At 35.8% G+C, this 24,277-nt stretch overlaps 1 protein-coding gene across 4 annotated transcripts in view; it reads right to left on the bottom strand.

Annotated features, from left to right (window-relative positions):
- The window catches only part of SCAF8 (SR-related CTD associated factor 8), a 168,050-nt gene that overhangs the window by 123,564 nt on the left and 20,209 nt on the right, over nucleotides 1–24,277 (bottom strand). For 3 of the 4 annotated variants that reach the window (XM_069787061.1, XM_069787063.1, XM_069787060.1), the window contains exons 2-9: nucleotides 20,513–20,596; nucleotides 18,901–18,945; nucleotides 16,218–16,379; nucleotides 12,949–13,105; nucleotides 11,026–11,156; nucleotides 7,453–7,629; nucleotides 1,401–1,480; nucleotides 862–979 (exon numbers count right to left, since the gene is read on the bottom strand). In XM_069787061.1, the coding sequence (XP_069643162.1) occupies nucleotides 862–979; nucleotides 1,401–1,480; nucleotides 7,453–7,629; nucleotides 11,026–11,156; nucleotides 12,949–13,105; nucleotides 16,218–16,379; nucleotides 18,901–18,945; nucleotides 20,513–20,596 (954 nt within the window). The remainder of the gene's footprint in view (nucleotides 1–861; nucleotides 980–1,400; nucleotides 1,481–7,452; nucleotides 7,630–11,025; nucleotides 11,157–12,948; nucleotides 13,106–16,217; nucleotides 16,380–18,900; nucleotides 18,946–20,512; nucleotides 20,597–24,277) is intronic. The other variant, XM_069787064.1, reaches the window with a different exon arrangement.

The following is a 24,277-nucleotide window of genomic DNA, read 5'->3' as shown; positions in this document are numbered from 1 at the left end:
AGTTAAACTAAAATCCCCAACAGTTGTTTGTTAAGTTTGTGGTCCTTTAGATTTTCTTTCAATCTAAGATTTCTATTTTACTGTGAAACTAGATCCAAATACTTCACAGGAAGCCCACTTTGTATCTGGTCAGTATCAAGACAGAATAAACTTTTGGGTTTTTTTCTAACGGGATCAGGAGGGGAAAAGAACAGCTAAATACCAAAGACTAACCTCAGAAGAAATAAGTCAATTTACTTCAGTGTAGAGTAGAGAGGACCCAATTCACATAGTTAAGAAGAAATCTTGGGTCATCTTGAGCATCAGTTCTTAATTAATCATTTCTCAGGAAATATGTGATTCTATTCTTTAGGTCAGATTCTTCAACAGATGAGACATTTATTAGTCAAGACTTAAAGCTTTGTAGGGTAAATTAAAGTTATCCTCAATCTCTATTCTGTTCTTTGATGGTTCTGCAGCAGCAGCTTGCATGCTGCTCTCCCTTCACAGACAGAAGCATAATCACTTCAGTGCTCACCACCTCCTTCCTGACAGCAAGGAAAAAGCTTTTTCCCCTCCCATACAGAGCGCTGAACAATCAAAGCATGTCAGTCTACCTCGGCTAAAGGGTACTCTTTCCTAAGAGAAACAAAATGTACACCCCACACATTTGGTTGTTGGTTTTTTTTCCTGCCTTAAGCACTTCCATCCGCTTATTTCACTTACTCTGCAAGCTTCTGTTATTAGATGATCAGATAGTGACAAAGACCTTCATTATAAGAGAAGTGTCAGTAACAAGACAATTTTTTTTTGTCCCAGAGTATGAATTTTTTATCAGTGGAGAACATAATTATTACAACAGCCACAAGATGGAGTTCTTACCTTTTGAGGCTGCTGTTGCTCCAGAAGCTGTTGTCTGAGATGTTCTAAATTTTGTTGCTGTAGCTGTTCAGCTAGTTGGTGAAAAAGCGAGTTGTTCACAGATTCTGGTACTAAAGGCCTAAAATGAAATCATTTAAATAAAAAAAACACAACAGTTTTCTCTTGATTTAAATAGTTCGTAAACAGGTCTTCACAATTGAGTTTTAAGTTTAACTAAAAATACAAAATAATGAAGACAACGTAGCTAGTTCCACCTTCTGTTAATCACCATTATCATATTAACGCTATGAATATAACAAAGCAAAGAACGTGCTGACTTTAAGATGAAGTCAACAAAACTTCTGGCACAAAGACTTATATGGAATATTTTTTAAATGTATACGTTCCATTAACTTAGTAAACTGCCTTTTCTCTTCCTACTGTTTCAGTATACTTATGCTCTGAAAGAAACAGTATTTTCCTTACTATTTAATCCTAATGTTCAACTAGTGTCAGGCAAATTTTAGCATTTTTCCATAAGAAACATAGCTTGATCTTACAGTTGGGAAGTGGGAGTTTCCTTTTTAGGCTCTTCATTTTGTTCAGATTCTTCCCCAAAGTCAAACCTGTCCATCAGCTTCTAGGAGAAAGCAAAATAAGCATTACTGAGTACTCCTTATAAGTCCCATTATGTATATTTACTTTTCAAAAGAAAAATGCTCTTATTTCTCAACTAAAAAAAAAAAAAGAAAAAAAAAAGTTTAGCAAATAACCTGAATAGAAAATTCAATGTCATACTGCTATTGCTACCAAACTCCTGAATGGATCAAATACAAAATTTTGTCCATGGCTTCCTTGAGCTCTGGATGCTGTTACAAGTACAATCACACGTTCTTTTCCATAGTAAGTAACAACTAGTTTGGAGGAAGGCTTAAAGTAAAGATTAATTTTATGTAATGGTACCTTTAATTAGAAGAAATTACTATGAAGAGGCCAATTATTCAATCCTTTGGCAATCAGCAAACTGCTCTGCTCATATCAAGAGAAGACCTACAGCTTGATTACTCTGCAAAGAATTACTGTATTTTCAGACACATGTGTCATTTAGATAACCTGAATTCCTTCAAATATACTGCTCCTTGAAAACAACTTCTCACAGTCTGCAAAAAATCAAAGCAAGCAGTTATCGTGTAAGAGGAATAAGCCTCCAGAGGGATAAAAAGAAAGGTATCTGATGGGGAGAAAGAAAAACTTTGATAATCTTCCTGTTTTATCTGTAAAGATGTCTACACTGTAGTCCTGCTGGAAAAAAAAAAGTTTGTTTTGTTTATTAATTTTTAAACAGCCTGGAAGCATTTCAGTAGCATTTTACTTTCTTGAAGACAAAACTAAAGAACAAGCATAAAGAAATACAACATTACTGTCACTGAGATTGTCTTTTTTCAGTAACTATGCATTGATAGAGCAGTGCTATCAAACCCATGTCCATGCATCTTTACACTTTGGAAGTTTTCTGAAAAGCAGAGTTAATGCTGTACTACAAACTGCTGTAACTTCTTCTCAATCCCTGGTTTCAGAAGAAAAAAAACAAGAGGATGAGAACACAGGGCAGTCATTTTGAAATACCAAGGCAAAAATGTCTCCAGTAACAAGCCATGATGATTCAGTAGTCCATTTTCTTTCTCAGGATGCTCTATTCACTCTCAATTACTGGAGTCCAGCAAGAAGAACAAAGCATAAGCTAACTAAGACTGATCAATCAAGATTTTTTAGAACTATTTTCCCAATGAAATAATCCAATATATATGAAAGCAGGACTGAATACATCTCTGAGAAAACACAGCAGAAACATAAACCATCAAGCCTATGTGAGACGGGATGCTAAAATCCAGAGTAACCTTCAGCATATATATCTAATCCATTTAAAGCAAGATGGCTGCCACCTGTTTTTTTTTCCATGCTGTTAGAAAATTTTCAAGTAAAGCATTTGCAAAATGTTGCTCCACTTAAAAAAAAAAAAAAAAAAAAATGCATTTTAGAAAAACAACCAGTCTCATCTGGAAGAGAAAACCAAAGAACTTCCAGCCAAGACTGGTAAATGTGCAGCATGATTTTTGTTTAAATTAGTTTTAAATAACATAGTAGATATTAAAAGGAAAAATCTGAACTGAAGTATCTTGGGTTTTAAATAAATTGTAACACAATACTCCCTACAATAAAGCAATAGAAATTAAAACAAATTAAATATTAGGATACCTAGGTTAACCCACCACACACAGGCATATAAAAGTATAGAACTTTCCATGAATGCTACATCTGTTACTTTAATTACCTAAGAAGAGAACATGTTCAGAAAAGGCAATGGGAATGATTAAAGACATGAAAAAACCTTTTTATTCCAAAGGAAACAAAGTTCTTCTTAAGGATCAGGATATTCTCTTTAAAATGAAAATAAAAGGAATAGAACATAAATGTGTAAGAAATGTTGATCAAAAAAAAAATCTTTCTTTATCATAACACATGGATATGGTCATGTAGCAAGATTACAAAACATGCACATTTGATGTTGAGAAAGAAAGGAATTTTTCATGTAATGCATATTAATTTGTGCAACTTATTACCACAAGATACTGTGGAACTCTTTTCAAGAGCTTGAAAACAAAGGATTGGAAGAACTGCAAAATTTATTAAAAATAGGGATTTTTTTTTTTTTTTAAAGAAGATGGATACTTATGTATTCATCAGAAATATTTTCCTGCACTATTTATATTTGTTATCCAATTCACCATCATTATATCATGGAATAAGAACTAAGCTTCACAGTTTTCTTTGGATCTCAATGCTTACTGTTTATTTATCATAAAAGCTGTCTTTTTTTAATGTCTGCCAACTCAGAACATTTGCCTTTTGGACACTGCCTTCAACTATGTAAGTATTTCTGTATCCACATCATGGCTCCATCCTCCATTCTCTGAACTCCATCACAAGTCTATTCAGTATCTTCTACAGAAACTACTCAATATTTCTTATTACTGCTTTCAGGAATTCCTAGATTCTCTAATTTTGCTGCTGCAGCTTTTTTAAGATGTTCAGGATTGGTCACTGGACCTCAGGTAAGAATACTTCATCAATTTCTACTAGATGACAGTATCTCTTCTGCCCCATTCTTCATAAATCTTAGTATCACAGGACAGTCCAAGCTGAAAGGGACTTCAGCAGGTCTGTCCAACTTTCTGCTAACAGCAAGCTTAGCTGTGAGCTCAAATCAGGTTACTGATGGCTTTATCCAGTTGAGTCTTGGAAACATCTTAGTTTCCAACATCTGAGACTGCATAATCTTTCCAAGCAACCTATTCCAGTGCTTGACTGTCCTTATAGGAAAAAAAGGTTTTCCTTATACCCAGGCTGAACCCCTTCATTTTGATTTCTGTCTGTTGTCTATAATCCTGCTGCTATGCCATGCTGTGAAGAGCCTGGCTTCACCTTGCTGACCTTCCATAGGTGCCAGAGGGGCTGCTGTTAGGTCTCCCCCAAAAGCTGCCTCTGCCCCAGGCTGAACCAGCTCCAGTCCTTCACAGGCCAAGTGCTCCAGCTCTGACCATTTTGGTGGTCCTCCACTGAACTCACTCCAGTTTGTCAATGTCCTCCCTGTATGGGGGTGGGGGCAGCAAAACTAGATGTGATACTCTAGATGCAGTCTAGAATAGATAGGATGTCTAGATGGTACGATCATTTCCATCAATCACCTGGCTATTCTCCTGTTCACACCACCCACTATGTTGTTGGCCCTCTGCTGCCAGGGCAATCTGCTGGCCCATGCTCTGTTGTTCTAAGTAGACTTGTTAACAACTTGTTTTCTTATAAAGACTAGAACCTCAGAAATCAAGCAACTGTATGTCTGGTACTCAAACAAAGGCTGTTAATCTAGTGTTCCTGCTCATTGTACTGTTCTGACACCTTGGTTTTTGATACTTGTATCTTTAACACTATTGTCACCTGCAATTGAGGCATTTTGTGTTAAATATAAAACTACTGCAAGGTCTCTGAAATGCATACAAAAACTCCAGAACTTCAGAGCATCCTGGAGGATCACTAACAAAGATCTAGATTTGTTGCCAGGAGGCAAAGCATACCCAGAAATTTTCCTCTTAAAACTACAAACCAGATTTATTATTTTATTTGGGCATGCTATTCGGGCTTTGTTACTAGTTACTCTGAAGTAGTTCCAGTCTGGCCCTGTTGACTGAGTGCTCATTAGGAGTTGCAGTGTATCTTTTGCTTTAGCTTAATCCAAATAAATCTACTTTATGCACTCAAGATTGCTCTGCAATGCAAAACAATTTGTGGTACACATAAACAATCAAAAGCATGCTCCTGATTCAAACTAAAACACTGATGCAGATGCTTCCTATAAAAGTAAACATTGCCTTTTTAACTCTGTTTAAGGCTGCCGTGTCTAGTAAAAAAATTATACAATTACTTATAGAATAAAATGGAAGCAAAGAGTCTAATAAATAGAACTATATCATTACAACTCATAGTCTTCAGCTATTAAGAAGCAGGATTCGGGTTGCAGGTGATATTGGTGCTGAGAAACCATTAAAAAAAGCAAGGAAAATTATTGTCCCCAAAACTTATCATTGCAAAAATAAGATTGCTCACTAATATATATATATATATATATATAAAAATATATACTCTTATATAATACCTACATTCAGAAATCCTCAAACTTCAAAAAAAGGAGAAAATAGGAATGGTAGCACCAATGTTTTATTAAAAAAATAATAAAATGAGGAAATTCTAAACCAACATGCTATTTCTGCAAAGCAGCCTAAACAGCCTTCAAGTAAAAGCCTCAATGGACTAACAAGACATACATTATCAGTTCATTCACAGATGCTACAGAACACTGAACAAGGAATTTGAGATGTATTATAATCTAACACTACTTGTATAATGCAGAACTGAGGTACGATCACATACTATAATAGCAACTCTTCCATAGCTTACAAGAACAAATCAACACAATCTACTGAAAGCTTGTAAATTATCACACTGCCCCAAGAATTCCTTCCACAACACTTACCTTCAAAGTTCCAGAAATCACAATCACGTACATTCACTCTGCTGACAACTTTCATGACAAGACGAATCCGGCATACTATTACTGGCATAAACTAACTAAAGAGCATCAGGCTGAACTCACTCAAGGCATATAAACATCTCATCAGAATGCCACTTCCTTCAATTTGCTCCAGTTAAGTAGTCCAACATTCAGGACAGCCACATCTATGAGTACACCTATCCATATAAATGCTGGAATTGAAGTCTGTGAAATAAAACCACAATACTTCATACCCCTAATTACTTTTTGTATCTAAATGTTAAGGCAGTCCCTATTAACTAATGCATTCATTCCCTGTGATTATACCCTACTAAAGTTGATGGTTACAGCTGTGATACAGCATGAGTACAGGCCATTTTTTTCCTGACGTATTTTTACAGCTGCATTACTTCATTAGTAATGACAACTCTCTTATTTCAGAGATTTGAGTTTAGCTGAGCAAATTCTAGAAATATAAGATAAATTGATGTCAAACTTCAAACTCAGCACTTGTCAAGTTCTGAGCAGCTAATTGCCTGAAAGAGAGATTATCTGCGTTCTGGGGGGAAAAAAAAAAAAAAAAAAAAAAAGTTTTTCGCTTCTCTGACTTCCTTATTATTTATTCACTCCAGGACAATCCTACAGGTATTACCCACAAGCTGCTTCTTCCAAAGATAATGGAACAAGATTTGTTTAATCTCTGAGTAGAAGTTCTTCCTTTTTTTATTCTACTGATCTTATACTACTACTACTAATTGTCAGCATGGTTATTGCTACCTGGCATTCAACTATATTAGTCTTCTCAAAACTCCTGCATTCTGTATTTTATTTTTTTTAAGATAGGCTCGTATGTTGCAACACACACTAAGTTTCTTTACCTACAGGGTTTCTTTTTTACATTTTGACATCCTTTAAAAGGTGTCACATGACTAGTTTTAAGTACAGTCATAAACTTATTTCTTCACTTACTGTCACTTTGTGGCTAAGATTAGAAATTTTCTTGGCACTTACAATGTAAGAAAACTACAAGTTCAATCACGTTTTACTCTTTTGGGAAAACAGCATATATAAATTTCTGCATGTTTCCCTTTCATTAACTGGTAAGAAATCATTTCCTACCTCAGATCATAAACACAAGAAGGGGAAATACAAGACATGCTCAATTCTCACCACTGTGTTACAAAGGGTGAAGAAAAACATATAACAATGGCTTAACCTTGCTAAATCAAATCCATCTTCATACTCGATGACCCTTATGGGTCCCTTCCAACATGAGGTATTCTATGAAATGCCATTTAGCCCTAAACTCATATAAAACTAATTTTTTCATTTATACTACCTTCTCTAGACATTTTTTTATTTTCAAGATAGAACACTTTTATATAATATATTAATGTATTTTTAAAATCTCTGAAGTCAAACCGCAAAATCCAAAAGAAGACTCTTTCACTTACATATATTTTAACAATAAATATATCTTCAAACTTCTATTATTCTACTTCTACCTTATTAAAAGAGACACTCTGTTCCAGTGGATTAAGTGTGTTAGCAGCAGCAGCTGCAGCTGTAAGCTGTGCTGTGAGGGCCTGTAACTGAACAACAAGACCAGCATCCAGGGCTTGAAGTAGTGAAGGCTGAGGCTTCTGCTGCTGTATCTGCAGTGTCTGTATCAACTGCTGAAGCTAAAAGAGAAAACACAACAAATGCATTAAACAAGAAAATTTTTTGGAAAAAAAAAAAAAACCAATAAAACCAAAAAACAAAAGCCAAACTAGTCTTTTCCCCTTCCAGTTAGGAAAAAAAAATCCCTCAGGAACGCAGTATCATCTAACCTATGGCTATTATTTCATCTTAATTTGTTTTCATTTATGGCAAATTTTGTTCCCACTTACTGGCTAATTTGTTTTCTGTGGCTGATAAGACATGCAGATGCTTCTTCCTCCTAACTTGCTCTGACAGGTTGCATGATGACCAGTCACCACTCAGGATTTCCTGCTTTCTAGGGTTCCCCCTCTTCTGTTTCTCCAGTTTGATTCCTTCTGACCTGAAAAAAATCTGTTAGCCTACTCCAGCTTCCTAAGGGCCCACCTATATTAGGAAAATCTGTCTGCTGTAAAAACATTTGCAGAGAGACAATAACTGCACTGTTGCAAGCTCCACTAAGCTGATGCAACACGTCTACATGAAGAGATTGCACTAGTGTCTCTGGATTAGTCACAAGGAAAATCTCATGCTGAAACTCAGGTTTGCGCTGATAGAATGCAATTCCCTTGCTATGTTAACAAAACATAAAAAACAAATTAACCAGGAATTGGGAATATAACTTGACTTCCTGCAATGGCACAGACTCTGGGCTCTGTATAGCTCTATCTTAGGATAAAAATTGCCTAGATGCAATGTTGAACCAGAAGCAGCAGCTCTGGGGCAACAGACGTACAGTAACAACAAAGTATGTTACAATAAAAATGAAGTATGGGTAATGCCAAAAGACAGATGTTAAAAAATATTATTTAAAAATAGTGTTGGGTGTTTCAAATATGATTTTAAAAGTTTTGGGGGTGGTGTGGTGGTTGGGGTGGTTTGTTTAAACAACTCCACTCCGCAACCCAGGAGAGGTCTAGGATTACAGTGGAATGAGTACTAAGTATCATCAGAGAAGGAACTTTCAAAAGAGTAGTGAATGGACCCGAGACATTTAATCAGAGTCTATCAGGATACCCTAAGAGTCTCTTTCTTCACATCTAGAGGAGGAAAATAAAGAAAAATAGAGTATCTTCCAGAGTTATTTTAGAACAAGTGTACAATCCAATTGCCTGGTATAACTTGTTTTCCTTACTCCAACTTCCCATTTGTATGTAATGTTTTTAAAGGAGCTGTCCCAATGAGGAAATAAAAGGCTTTTTCATTTGCAGACCTATTCATCTGTTTGAATAGAGATGCTCCCATAAAATGGTACAGATTTACCTTAACACAAAAGGAAAAAATACTATCCCTATGGAAAGAAGCCCTCCTGAAGTACCATGGAATTAGAGAGAGCAGTCCTTTGACCATCCATGAGGTAAACCCCTGGAGCGTTACCTTTGGGTATTTCTGGAAAAAAGATTGAGCAAATCAAGGTAGTCCAAACTATGCTGACCTAAGTCCCTGATTATCTTTACATTCATATTCCACCTCCTCATGGGGTTCACCACTGAACTCTTACAGGGTTCAATCACTTCCTTCTTACTAGCGCACACTAGAAACCCTACATAAGCTGATTAGGTTGATCTTCTTTTCCACAATGCATTAAAAATGTATTCTTTTTCAAGATTGTTTTACAGTTACCTTCTGATAATGTGAAACAACTCTTCCTATTCTTTAAAAACAGTTATACAGACTCCTTATACAGCAGAGCCTCTGAAAATGCTTCAGTTATTGTTCCACCTCACCAAGAGCTTTCACTGATTACTGCAACAGGCAAAGCTGAAGAGCCTCCCCCTCCCTTCTTGGCCAATACACAAAAGATGAGCAAATATGGCTGCTCTACCTCGTGCGTTGCTCAGAGCAGGAAGGAATCAAACTGAAGAAGCAGAGATGGAAGCCCTAGAGTGGGAAAATCCTGGGTGGTCACCGTTCTAGCTGTTTTCACATTCCTGTTGGTCACACCTTTCTTACTCTGCCCTCTCCTATGTCTAGACTCTCAATTTACCTGCATGCATTCTCACCCATAAAACACAATATGAAATCAAGGACTTTTGGTGCTTGGGGTGGGGGGCATGGAGAACAGGAAGAATAGAGATAGACAGGATGGAAGCAAATGTTGAAGTTCATCTACCAATCCTAGAGATCTGCATGTACGTATTGCGTTCCCAGTCTGGCTCCACACTTCTGCTTAAGACCATCTTTTCCCTCTCCCCAAATCCATTCTCTTCCTCATTTTACCATCTTGAGCTAAATATCCAAATGTCATTTCTTTGGGATCTAGTCTAATTCCCTTCTCATCTTCACAATCTTTTTCTTTTGCTTTGTCCTCTCCCCCCCCCCCCCTTTTTTTTTAAAGAATACTCTCTAGGTAATAATCTTTAAAATTACCTTACTGACTTTCTATATTTTCCCATTCTCACTTCACCTTCCTTCCTTAATAGCTATTACACTATCTTTCCTCCCATCACTATTTTTTTGGTGTCATCAGATGATAATACTCCATTCGCTTGACTTATGAACAACTACAGACAACTCTGCTTAGTTGAACACTGTAAAACAATCTCACTAAGTAAAGTTGTTGTTGTTATCAGCATCAGTGCTTTGTAACAGCTCACTGGTGACTGTTTCTCATTCATATGCATGGGGTTTTTGTCTAGTACCCCAGCAGGTAAAGCATCCTATTTCTCAGTCCAAATAAAAATCATAATGCCAAAGTTATGCTGGTGCCAGAGTTCTAGCATAAACTGAAAAAACAATGATCTACATTTTTACAGAAAGCTGACTGTGCGTGCTCAACTTATGTGGTTGCAGGTTAAAAGGACAAGCAGTTCAATGTTTGCTGCACATCAACCCAGTTTTTTTGGAGTTGAGCATTTAGAAATTGAGGAACACAGTCACTTCTAGGACCTCATTTTTGAATGCTGCAAAATAAAAACTATATTTAGTTGATGAAAAGATAAAGAAAAGAATTAACACACAATGCACTTCCAGAATGAGTACTTTTCCATTATACAATTCTGTACAATGTTTAGCTTCTTGGGGCATCCAGCAGAGAAATATGCTTAAACTGGCATTCTATTTTATACCTATATCCACGAAATCTTAATGCTGCTCTTGATTTAGTCATGTGAAATACTATATAGAAAACTATCTATTACACACCATCTTATCTGAAGTCACATTTTGCAGTGCTCTTAAGGAACAAGCAGGGTTGGTTACAAAAGGTAACAGGAAGTTTTAGTTTACCTGGAACTTACTTGTGATGAACAACCTCATGGGATAGTTAACATGGGTACTGGACACAAAACTAAGAGATACTCATGAAAGCAGTATTTCTTAAGGGTACCTCAAAGACACAAAGTATCAAACAGTGTAACCCTCTACAAAATACTTACCTGTTGGCCTTGAGGACTCTGTAAAATCTGCGCAACAGCAGCAAGGGTATCTGTATTAGCAATCTGGGATACCCAAGGATCAGGTAAACTCTGTACCACATTGGCTGGAGTAACTGGAGTCACAGGTGTTCCTAAAAAAGAGAAAATCCAGTATGCCAAAATATTTTAACATACAGAGTTAGGAATAGTGTTAGAGAAAGAAAAAAAAAAACAAAACAAAACCCTGCTGTAAAAAGAAATTATACACCAGACATGAACGTTCCAGTTTGTTTTCTACAGCAAAGACTTCTAGATTGCAAGAAATCAAATTATAAAGATACTATAATCTTCCTAGGACATCAAACCCAGTTATTAAATACTGAGAAAGCACTGTATTAACATCAATTTAAACTATTTTTCTGACGCACACATAGAGCACAGAGAAATAACGCAGACTCACATCAACATTCCTCAAGTAGCAGGATTACTTAGTTTAAGTGTAGTTCACAGCTCTATCCACTATTGACCTATAGGAACTACTTACTAATAAAGACACTGACAAATGCAAAATAAATAGGTTTCACACAGTAATCCAAACCATTCAGAGGAAATAAAATATATCAAATGATAATTGTTAGCAATCTACTCAGAAACATCTGCTAGTCCAGAACTTACAGGACTTGCACTTTATCCCCAGGAAAAACCTTAAGAATTCTACTAAAAATTTCAACCTTCAACAGCTGGATTCATGAGGACTGCCCGTTTTGTAATTTTTTTTTTCCAAGAGGAACACTGAGACTAAATGAGCAATCTGATAATTAGTTTCTTGCCATAATCCAGAAGAATCCTCCAACCCTGAAAATACTCCTACTTTTAGCTCAAAAGTAGAGATATGCTGATGAACACTAAATGTAAATGCCTAGATTACTGTTTTAAAAGACAATTTGCATCAGAATTCAAAGGAGTATTAAGAGTAGAGATATGATTTCAACAATTTAAAATAATCAAATTAATGAAAATAAAAAATATTGAGCTAGAAGATGCAGTAAAACCAATCCAAGCACTGGAACTTTCACATATTTACAGACAGCAATGAAAAATAAGGTGGATTTGTCCCCCTCACTGCTTTTCAGCATGGGATCAGCAAAAGGTGGGTGACAAAAGCAGGTCTATACGTGCCAAAAAAAAAATTTCTACACATAAAATTTCCCATACCTCCCAATCTTGAATGAAAAAGTCTCCACAAAAAAAGCTGAAAAGACAGTTCCCTGCCATCTACCTACATAAATAAGGAAAATGCTTTAGAGCACAAAATGATCAAGCCTGCATGTATAATAACATTAGTGTTTGTTAACTGGGGACATACTCCATGAGCCGTTTTTTGCCCACATGACTCTCCAGCCTCATTTCTGGCCCACATACTTCAGATCTGAAGGAGAGGGAAGTATGTCACTGGCTGCAGCTTATATTGTCAATGTGGCTTTTTCCCCTCAAAATCATTGCCTGTCAGCCAGCAAAAGTGAAGGACCACTGTCTGACATGATCCAGCAACCTCAATCCTATGGATAGCAAAAAAATACTGATGTATCATTTCTCCCAATTGCAGCACCACTAATTAACAAAGATTGTTATTAAGTGGTGTACTGGGTTTTTAACTGTCAGCAATCTACTGTTTTGACTTTCCAGTGCAAAACTAGGTCTTATTACACTGTTACTCGATCTAAATATATTTATAATATACAGTTGGAAAGTAAACACAACAGGCTGCCTCTTGGTTTTGCTACTTCCCTGATCTGGACACTGGCTATAATATATTTCTTCCTAGCATTCAGTCGATTTGTCTAAAGGAAATCAGTGAGATTTTTCAGCATATTAACAGCCAACATACCAAAGCTGACACAAGTGTTTTGATTCAACGTATGATTTTAACCTATTTTTGTTTACCTGGTGTATTGTTGCTCATAGCAGCTGTAGTGCTGGGCAAGACAGGGGTCACAACTGGAGGAGGAATTCCTGCTGCCATATCCAAGAGAGGCTGAATAATTTCACTCTTGAACACATTATTCTTCTGCCACAAATTTAGCACTCTAACAATTTTACTCTAAAATGAAGAAAGGATAACAAAAGACCTGAATCATGCTTTTTCTTGTTATTTTCAATTATGGATTCTTAACAAGCAATGTCAATCTGTCTAGATCGAAGCACCTTTAGGTCTACAAAGAGTAAGAACCATAAGAACAGTTACACTGGGTCACACCAAAGATATCTAACCTATGAACCTGAGGTTGATCTACGTAAGATGCCTAGGCAACAGTAAAGGCACACTATGCACAGTGACAGTCTTCTCTCAACAGAAAAATTAAATATAGTAAAACAGAAAATGAAATATAGTAAAACAAAACAAAACAAAACAAACGTATCTGACACTTTTATACCTTTACTCTTGGAAGACAGTATGGAAGGTAAATTATTTTAAGAAAAATTTTAAAGCATTACTAATAATTGAAGCAAGGAATTATTAGTCTCCTAAACGTTTATAGTCAACATATATGAATGCAACTCTGATCTACCTACGAACCGAAATTACTTATGTCCACTGAAAAATGGGCATATACTAATAAGACTGCTAAATATTAAATATTTTATTAGGAAAGTAGCTTGATATTTTGTAAGCTCTCTTGATGAAGTGAGGAATTTAAACTGGAACACAATTCCCTGCCTGTTGAAATTAGAAATATTAAAAATGTGGATCACAGGGAAGGAAAAAAATAAAAATTAAGACTTTATACAATTCCATCAGATGTAACTCATTGTTCAGCTTGCAAATACATTTCTATTCCAATGTTTTAATCTGCTCCCAAATCTTTTCTTTTCTATGCTTCACTTCTACCCAGAGGCAAGATTTTGCTTGATCCTGAAAAACTGGATAGTAATGTATGTGGTGCAAAAAGACACCTTGCTAATTTAAAAAAAAAAAAAAAAAAAAAAAAAGTTAGTTGTATTATAAAGAACAAAAAAGTTCTTCACAGGATCTTGTGCTTTCTGCCATGAAGATGGTTGAATTATTTAAATTTTATAAAACAGGAACATAAAGTACTTAACCACACCATGTTTAAACCAAAGAAAAAAAATGTCTGCTTGTCCAGAATTCCAAGAGGATACTAATAGACAGAAGTGCTGAATTTTCACTGCATGGAAGATGTAATTTAGTGTTCCTTTAAAGAAATCTCTGAAGGCTTTCATTCAGCATTACAGTATGCGAGCCTTCTTTGAAAGTTTGTTTTGTAAGGCAGTCCCCGACAAGTCTATCAGAGGCTCTAACTTCCCTCTTCTATTCGGAACTGGAATACAAAACTATTTCTCAGTATCTATCTCCCCCTTGCATCATCCATGGCTGAGCCAGATGAAGGAATCAGTGTGTGGAGGGGTTCTACTTTAAATTAACTGCTACTATACTTCTGCTTGATTTTTCAAAAAACAAGCAAGCAAGCAAACAAAAAACCTGTTGTGTTTCTCCATTATGCCTTTTAATCAGATTAAACATCAAAATGCTAGAAAACAGGTACATAATGTTGGTATCTTTGACAGCACAATTTTTTGCTCAGTCAGATATATGGTAACTATTTTCACAGCACAAAGACTTTCCTGTAATACTGAATCCATATGCAACATAGCAGCAAGACTTCAGACTGAAAAATACATTTTCCCTAACTGAGGTGAAAAATATCCTAGAAATGAACCTGAAAGGAGCTTTACAGATCATAAACAGACTATGTTTTACTATCCCTCTTCACATCAAACACCTCTAATGTGATACATTAGTTGTCATGCATTGAAATATCACAGAATAAGTGGCACTATTTCTTACCCTACATTTACTATATCTTTTTAAAGCCAGACACAGAGTACTTGCACCCGTCCTTGTGCCAGCTCTTCTTCAACAGTCAGACTATTTCCATGTTAGTATTTCCCAGAGTAGTAAGCTACATTATTATACAAACAAACCAATACTGCTTAAGGAATACAGCTAAATGAAGAAAAATATAAATTAACTATCATGCCTATATATATGTAAAACACTGTGAAACAGCACAAGTTTGTCATGCAGATAACCTAAAACCAGACTGGAAAAATGTCATTTAACCTAAATAACCTGTTCCATACCACCTCAGAACTCAGTTGCAGAAGAGAAGACAGACATCCATAGCAGAGTTTTCCAATCATTTAAAATTTGCAGATCCTGACATATCTTCTGCAGAGGTCCTAACTCCTCTGAAAAGGCAGGAATCCTAATACAACTACAGGAGACATGCAATGGCTGAACTTGCCTTTAATCACCTTCCATGGATGCCTTGGGTTTTCAGATCTTTGGTTGAAAAATACAGCTGTAGGATGGCATGCGACTATTCAAAGAATAATCTTTCTCTTTCTGCAGTGTCCTGCCTCACTTACTATTTGACTTAATGACTCTGTTACACAAATTTATGTGGATATAAAGCCCTTAGAATTTCACACCTTTTTGTAATTTTTCAATTCAATAAGAAGAAACCCTAGCGATTATGAGATCAGTGACGAGCATTAAGGAAATTAAACTGTCTGCACCCTCTGCTATTTCCAGCCAACCTGTTATAAAGATAATTTGGTAACAATCTTGACTACTATGGTCCAAGGGAACAGCTGAACTATTGGGTCAAACTGTTCAAGTTAGGCCCTACTCAGCTGTTGGTTGATTCAGTATCAAAGGAAAAATAACTTTTAAGATACTTCGCTGTTTTTCTATTGCTCCTTCAGTCCAAAACACACTAATTTGCACTGAAGTTACTGCTGCCAAGAAAGATTATTTATTCCTTGACACTATACAAAACCTGCTTGTTCATTTTCTCACTGAAGAGGAAAAGAAGACAATAAAAGACTGAGTACAACTCCCTGTCCTGCCAAATGCCCGCTTAATTTTTTTCCCCATCAAAATACATTAACTCAAATCCACCCAGTCTTCATGAAAACCTTTTCAAAATTCTGATTAATCTAATTGGATGTGTCTTCCCCTATCCCTAAACTCAGACAAGCAAAATTAAAAGAAATACACATAAATGTGTAAGTCTATAATTAGATCCACTCTAGCAAGCAAAAAGTGAAATCAAAATCTTTATTCTTTATAGATAACATATTAAAGATTGTTTTAATTAGAAAAAAACCTATACTAATTGGTTTACCTTGTCATCCCCAGGACAACGGTACAAGTTCTGGAAAGTGCTGATGATGTTATTGCTGAATCTTGGAGCAAACACATCCTTTTCTTGCCCAAACTGATGCCGGGACTGTCTCACAATGGAGTCAATGACATACAGACCAGGTACCTTGTATTCTGGTTTACACTACAAAGAATAATAGTTTAAAATGTGCATATGTGAAAAATATCAAAAAACACTAATGGCAGAGTAAACATGAACATTACTCTCTAATTTTTAAATTGATCAAAGTATTACCAAAATGTTCTCTATTTAACAAATTGTCCTGAAAAATGAAACTCTCAAAAATAGCTAACTAATGTTCGAATTATCACATCTATATGTATTCTGCAAATATGTAAATGGTTTAAAATCAATTTACTACCACTAAAACCACTTTTTAGAATATAGCTATTAAAAACTAGCACATGAACCACATATCCTTTTAAATGCACACACCTATTTTAAGAGAACAGCATAAAGCATGACCCAATTCTTAATAGTACATTGGGACTAGCTGTAAATATAATTCAAAGTATTTTTGTCCTTCTTTATGCTCAAAGTCAACATTAAAGTTAACATTTGTCTACTTTATTTTACATTGTTGTAAGTAGCATGTGATATATCCTGCTCCCACCAGAACAAGAACATATTTATGTGGACATCTGTTTGGTTGAGAATACACCAGTGATACTTATTTTAAAATTGTGAAAACTTGCATAATTTACAAACAGCATGGTATTTATAAAGCATGTCTGCTAACTACTATACTAATTACTTAGGTAATTTTACTTACTTAACAATTGAAGCTAAATTTTTTGCCTTTTAATTGCAAAGTAATTGCACCAGACTAGTGCAACCAGGAAAGTAATCCAACTATCTTCCAAACATACAACTTAAGTCCATAATTTTCAAACGGCTAGAAAAAAGCTTTCAACTGCTTAGCTCTGATTCTACTAAAATAAGAACTTACTATTTGACTTAATACTTTGCATGTTTCACTATATCGTTCATGAAATACTGAAAAAAACCACATCAAGCCCACCAAAGTGAAACATCTAATCCAGACTGATTGTTAACAAGATTATCAATAACAACATACATCTGCCTTCCCTAGCCAGCAATGAACAGTGCAGAACTCCCTTATGAAGTAGTACTGGACACCGAATGCAAATACGTGAAGATAAACCATATTCTTAGCAGCTTGTGGAAGGGTCATGAACAAGCAGTCCAATTCCTGACAAACTACCAGCTTTCATTCAGAAGATATATCTTCCCTCATGCCACTGAATACAGAATTGCCAATCACAGCCACTGCAATTAAAAAGCAGTATTTGGAACTTGGGCAATTCAGGATTGATTTTGGGACATAAAACTGCAACGTGCTACTGACCAGAGATGGGCAAGATGTACACCTGTTCTCATCCTCCTATGTCCACCTGTAGTATTAAGCAGGGATCAGAGGATATCAATCCCTTTTCTTAGGAGTGGAAAGAAGTCAGAGGTGATGCCCCGAAAGACAACTACTTGACAAAACACTGGCAGTGATAGTAAAGTATACTACTAGTCTTTGCTAGTGCCATGAAACATACATATGATACCTTTTCCACATAGGATTGATGTTGTAGTACCTAAATAATTCATTCATGAACTGTCCTGAGACAGTTTAACACACCAGGCTGAAGCTGAACACCATTTACACTGTCCAACCACTGCCAAAAGGCACTGCAGTATACACTGGGCACCAAGGACTAAAAGGTAATGAGGAGGACGGCTTACTGACACAGAGCAATCTAGACTGCTTTGGAAAATGGACAACAGAAGACAAATTGCATCCAAAGTTGCAACATTAACAGGCTAACTTCTTTGGCTTGTTTGTCAAAATACAAATGCAATTTGATCATAACTTACTCCTATTTACAGAAGGAGAAGAAATTCAGTACCAAAATGATCAACTGATCTGTCAAGTATGATGCAGACAAGGAGGAAAGACTCACAAATTGGAATCCATGCATTTCCAACTGGAGATAAAATGCAGTTATACCCAAGAATAATTAATTGTTGCAAGAAAACAAAATGCAGTCAAATTCTTTGTTATTCAGAATCTTTAAATTAATACTGCATCTTCCCACAAAGTAATTCCAGTCTAGCCATATAAATTTTTTTTTATTTTAAATTACTAGCAGGAACCACCAACTGAAATGCTACATCTCATGCTACACAAAAGATGAGGCTGAATGGTCATCTTTCCCTTCAGCTTTAAAACCTATGGGAAAACCTGGCAGAAAAGCAAAAGCAACTGTCACTTGCCAAACCACTGTCAATTCTTTTGCTGTTAGCTGTTGACATGGGCTACACTGACAGCCTCTTTTAACATTAAATTAATACAGACAGAGTAGTCCTAAGACAGTATCAACAGTCATTCAGATCAAAGTATAATCATAACTACAACACGGGGACAGAGTATTTGTCTTTGTGCATCATGGGTTATGGCCAGCTACTGATTACTAGCAGAAACTGAATGTGACTAAAAACCTAAAATAAACTAATGTGCAATAAAAATATTAATTCATATGTGTACCTAAGACCCAATGGTCTTCAATACTCTGTAATCCAAAATGAGGAAATTTTTCTCAGTGGTAACACAAAATATCTGTGACTGACTTACCTTCTGAATGAATTTCTCAACACTCTGCACAACGTGCTTGTAGAACTGGAAAATAAAATAATATTTCAGTGGAGGAAAAAATCCAAAGACACATATACTTGTTAAAGTCATGCAATATTGATAGTAAAAACAGAATTAGAAACTTTGGTTGATTAACCAGCAATCCAATACCTACAGCTGAGTACGCTGTCTTCCTTAGAACATTTAACAGCCTATAAAAAAGCTAATCTCACTTTTTCTTGCCTTCTGAAGGTTTTTTTACACTGGATTTTTCAAAATAATGTGTTCTTATTTAGTGAGAGCTAAAAGAATAATATAATTGTTCCTTCAAAAACATATCATTATTTCATTGTACATCACTGAAGATGTTAGCCTAATGTTACCAAGCATAGCACTTCTCTGTATTTCATTTATCTTCCAAGTGTTCACTTTAATAACCTAAAAAAATTAGTATAGGAAGACCTTATAACATCTACTGAATACTTTTTCTTTAAAATTGGCCTGTTTTCTTTTTTTTACATCTCACATATCATCACAATGGCTCTAAATCATCTCAGTAACTGCTCTACACAATTAAATGCTGTTACTGAAATGATAAGAGTGGAAGCAGGATTTCCAAGTTAAACACATGATAAAACATTTTGGTATCATTTAATTGTTTAATTTTTAGAACCATTTAGTATCATTTAGTACTTTTTTATGTTCAACACAAGTTTTTAGCATTTTCATTATACTGCAAAACATAGACTCTAATTTACATAGACTTCTCATACTTAAGAAAGCCTGTGAATTTCACTCTTCTGTCAAATTGCTCTCTCTCCAAATGACACAAAATCCCAATATGGATTTCATTATCTGAAAATGTATCTGCATTCTCAGCAGAGGAATGCAGATAGAAGACCATAAGTTCAAGGCTTTTTAACTTTTATCCTATCCCCCTTTTCACCTCTCCAGCCTTCACTCAGTTTCCATTTGTTTTAATGCTTAACACTAATGGCATACTTCTTTTCTTCATCATTTTTCAGTGCTGTTTGCTGCTGTTCCATTGCTGTTTGGCAATTAGTTTTACTTTGTGGCAAGAAAAGCCTTTAATTAGTGTACTAATGCTAAAACTTAAGAACAATTTGTATCCAAGCAACATCAAAAATAGAATCTATGAACAACACCCATGAAGATGTATGCTAAGAATTTATAAAAACAAAATAAAACTTAAGCAATTGTATTGATCCAAAGGCACACATATCTTATATTTTCAGGGGGGAGGGAGGGGGCGGCTTGTAGTTTTATATTTATTCATCTGTTCTCAGGCAATGTCAGTGTTTCCTTTTTAAACTGAGGGAAAAGCAGCCCTGTCTTTGAGATCTGATTGAGGAGTCAAGTTGGTATAATTCTCTCTCACATATGACAACCAGGTAATGAAAGTCACACAATAAATTAAACCTTCTGTTGCGCTCCTGATAATCCCATCACTATCACATTTGATCATAACTTGGAAACTGTACACAGAACGAGGGAGGTAGAAAGTCCTGCAGAAAGTTCTTTAAGCTATTCAGTTATTTTGACACAAATGAGAAATGGAAAAGAAGTCAAAAGAAGTTAGCCAATCTCTTACCTTTATAGCCTTGATTGCTGCCTTGGTGATCTGTGTCATTTTAGCTTTAGAAATGGGTGGCTTATAATCATTTAGCGAGTACAACTGCCAAAAAAAAAAAGTTATCAGAAATATATTCTGCAGTTTTAAGCCATATAAAAATACATTATTTTTCCATAAGAAAATGCCACTTTAAATTTTCATCGGATTTTAAGTATATATTACACCAGAAAAGGCAATCACATATAAGAAAAAATAAAAAGGCCCCCCAAAACATAAAGTAATATCCAAAATGCTTAAAAGATAACAGCTTTTTCTTTGCAATGGTCACTATATACCTAGTTTTACTAGCACAAAATACAGCAGACACCTGCAGGTGAAGTTACACAGGAAATACATATGATATACAAATACGGTAGCTCTCATTAAATTTTTCTTTCCAGGGCAAAAAATTTAATATACTTGACTACCTTTATGGAAGCATAACAGATGCTTAACCAAATACTTACTATATTCATCACCATATGCCTGCTGAATCAAATCTTTTTATTTTCCATTAAACAAAGAAATCCTACCCACTGAGAAAGGGCATGCAGCAATTTTGCCACTTAAAACAGCAGATTTCGAAAAAATGTAGACTTCCTTCATTCACTGCATTAACTCAGAGAAATAATATATCAGAAGTATTACAAATGCTTAAGCAAAAATCCAGCTGGGTTCTCAAATTTAACACAGCTTTGTAACTTTATTAATATCTAACTGCCAAAACAGCCACAGTACACAAGTAGCAGAGTTCTGCAACAACTTTCGCCCAGGATGCAGTAATAACTCTATTCTTTTTACTTGCATGTACATCTCCTAGTAGCGCAATCCAGCATGACAGATATTCATCAGAAGTTTGCTACATAGTGAGAAGTGTACATTAACTAACTTCATAGCTATGACTGATAAGCAGTAATGGGAAACAACTCCTTTCTTCACAGAGTCAGGACACCATCATCCAAGGCTATTTACTTGCTGTGAAAACCTCTGATTATTCACAATATATGGCTTTGAACAAAAGGCTGCTCTTTTCTGCTTCAACCCTCGGTGTTAACAGACAAGGACTGTCTAGTATTTGCTGCTTTCACACATAAAAAGACCAGATACAAAATGCCAAACCAGTTTTAAGGATATGTATTTTTGTTTACAACATAAAAGTTTAGAAACACATCAGCTCAAAAATAGAGCCCTGATAATGGGAATGACCATCCATAGACAATTTTTTTATTTCCTTCCTAAAGGCAGGAAGAATCAAGAGTTTTTCCATAAAATGGTTATTGAAACAGAAACAAAGCCAAAAGAGCCCTCTCCTCTCCTCCTACACACCCAGAGCAATGCAATATATTGAACTAGATTAATATCCATAAAGATATTAAAAGTATCTTTAACTTCCTAAGATTCATTCAACTTTCAGCAAACTACTAGCTCAGAAAACATAATTCAGAATTGTTTACATTTAACAAAGTAAAATGCAACAGTAAACCGGATCACACAGTGGAAAGGATTAGACAATCTTAAATATAGGTCATGCTCTCCAACCACGACAGTTGCTTATAATAATTTATCGCTCTGAAGCTAACATGGAGATATTCTTCAGTCGTATTTGAGTTTCCAAGAGACAAGGATTTCTTCTGCCTGCAAACATGAGATGCTTTTTTCTATCCTTTCCTGTCAAAACCAGCTTTAACTAAAACTTTGCACAGCTGTCAAAAGACAAACTGAAAAAAAATTGGTTTGTCCAAGCATTAAGTATCAGTCTTCTAAGCTTGGAAGGATTTCCATTAAAACAGTGAAATTATAATGAGTTCACAGCTAGACATCCACTTCTAAAACAACTGTTACTACTTCTCACTAATGTTAATGCTAATTGCTGTTGCAAAATATTCTGAATTACTTACATGCTTCTTATACAAGAAAAAGCAATACATTTCTAGAATTCAAATACATAAATGCTCTTCACCACTACAGGGGAAAGGAAAAAAAGAGGCAGAAAATCCAGAGTCTCCAGTCAGTTTCTTCTCCGTTTTATACTCATAGTTCAGTGCTCAACTTCCAGTTCTCACAGGTGATTTACCAGATTGTGGGTCACTCATCCTGGCTACTGGCTTGGCTGGATGATGTGCAAATACAGCTAAACTACTTCTAGGGCCACTACAGTGCCAGTAACATTTTGCTTACATTCAGGCAATGCCTTAGCTGAGTCAGTTTGAGTATTCCTGGTCAGCACTCTCAAAGCTCAAAATACCAGTAAAAGCAATTCACAGATAAGTGCGCAAATGTGAAATCGGATTCAAGAAGCTACCTTGCCAATCCGAAAACAGTCCCAGAAGAGATAGGAACAGTAGCTCCTTCACCTATGACATACACAGCTATAAGTAGGCAGAATTGCTGACTCACATGGATAGGCTGGGACCGCACCTGACCAATCCATCAGCTTTGAAATGATCAGGAAAAAAAAAGGGGACAGGGCAGTTCAAAGCATCAATAAAGCTACACCATGCTACTGTGAAACACGTAAGAGTTGCACATAACTGATTCTGAAGCATCAGCTGCGTGCAGTCAGGTATCTTAGTACTACACATCTGGAATATGCCAAAAAACAACAGGATAATATGGGTTGTTGCTAGCATCCCATTACTTTACTCCAGGCAGCAGAGAGCCAAATTTAGCATTAAGTTTAAGGACAGATAATTCAAGCTAGAAAAAGAAAAAATGAACTAAAAGAAACAGCAAAATTAAGAACATACTTCTGTAGAGATAGCCTTTTTGGACAATGGATGCACCTGTTCCAGGTTTTAACAGCCATAAAAGGAAAATACAAATCCCAAATTTAGTACCTGAAAGAAGCCAAGAAAAAAAATCATTCTTCTGAATTATTTTTCCTTAACTGTCTTTCAGAAGCTTTTAATTTCCTATAAATACATTCTGTTTTGAAAAGTACGTTCACTTGGAAAACTGGTGACTTAGGTCTGTCAGTGCACGGCAGAAGCCTAAAGCAGCAGCATTTGTACTAGGGACAAAGTGAGGGCCCAGTGTGAAATACCTACTTGCAATTTTGCAACATTTAATGCAATACTTGCTTTTTGCTTTTGAAAAAAAACATTAAGTTTTGCTTACAAAATTAAGAAATGTGACATTTCTTAAAATTTCTTAACTCAATCTTCTAGCATTAAACAGAATTTAACTACATAAAACATAGACATCCCCAGCACAGTTTAATACAAATGAAAGAGGGCTAATCCCCCTACACACACTTTTCTGAATACAGATACCCTAACACGCACAAACATACCTACTGACAGCACACATGTTCTTTGCTCTATCTTCAGCAAATTCATACATTATGTTTATTAATAGTCAACCAGGAATCCCTCTCCACTTAAATCATAAAATGGTTTGAGTCAGAAGGGACCTTTAAAAATCACCTAGTTCCAACCCCCCTGCCATGGGCAGGGACATCTTTCACCAGATCAGATTGCTTAAAGCCCCATCCAACCTGGCCGTGAACACTTTGAGGGATGGGGCATCTGCAACTTCTCTGGGCAACCTGTTCCAGTGTCTCACCATCCTCATTGTAAAGAATTTCTTCCTTGTATCTAACCTAAACCCACTCCCTTTTAATTTAAAACTACTACCCCTTGTCCTATCACTACATGCCCTGGTAAAAAGTCTCCCTCCATCTTTCTTATAAGCCCCCTTTAAGTACTGAAAGGCCCCAGTAAAGTCTCCCTTGAAGTCTTCTCT

The sequence above is a fragment of the Haliaeetus albicilla genome, chromosome 7 (genome assembly GCF_947461875.1).
Source record: "Haliaeetus albicilla chromosome 7, bHalAlb1.1, whole genome shotgun sequence".
Taxonomy (NCBI): domain Eukaryota; kingdom Metazoa; phylum Chordata; class Aves; order Accipitriformes; family Accipitridae; genus Haliaeetus; species Haliaeetus albicilla.
Note: the sequence above shows the minus strand (reverse complement) of the source record. Positions and strands in the feature narration are given on the sequence as shown.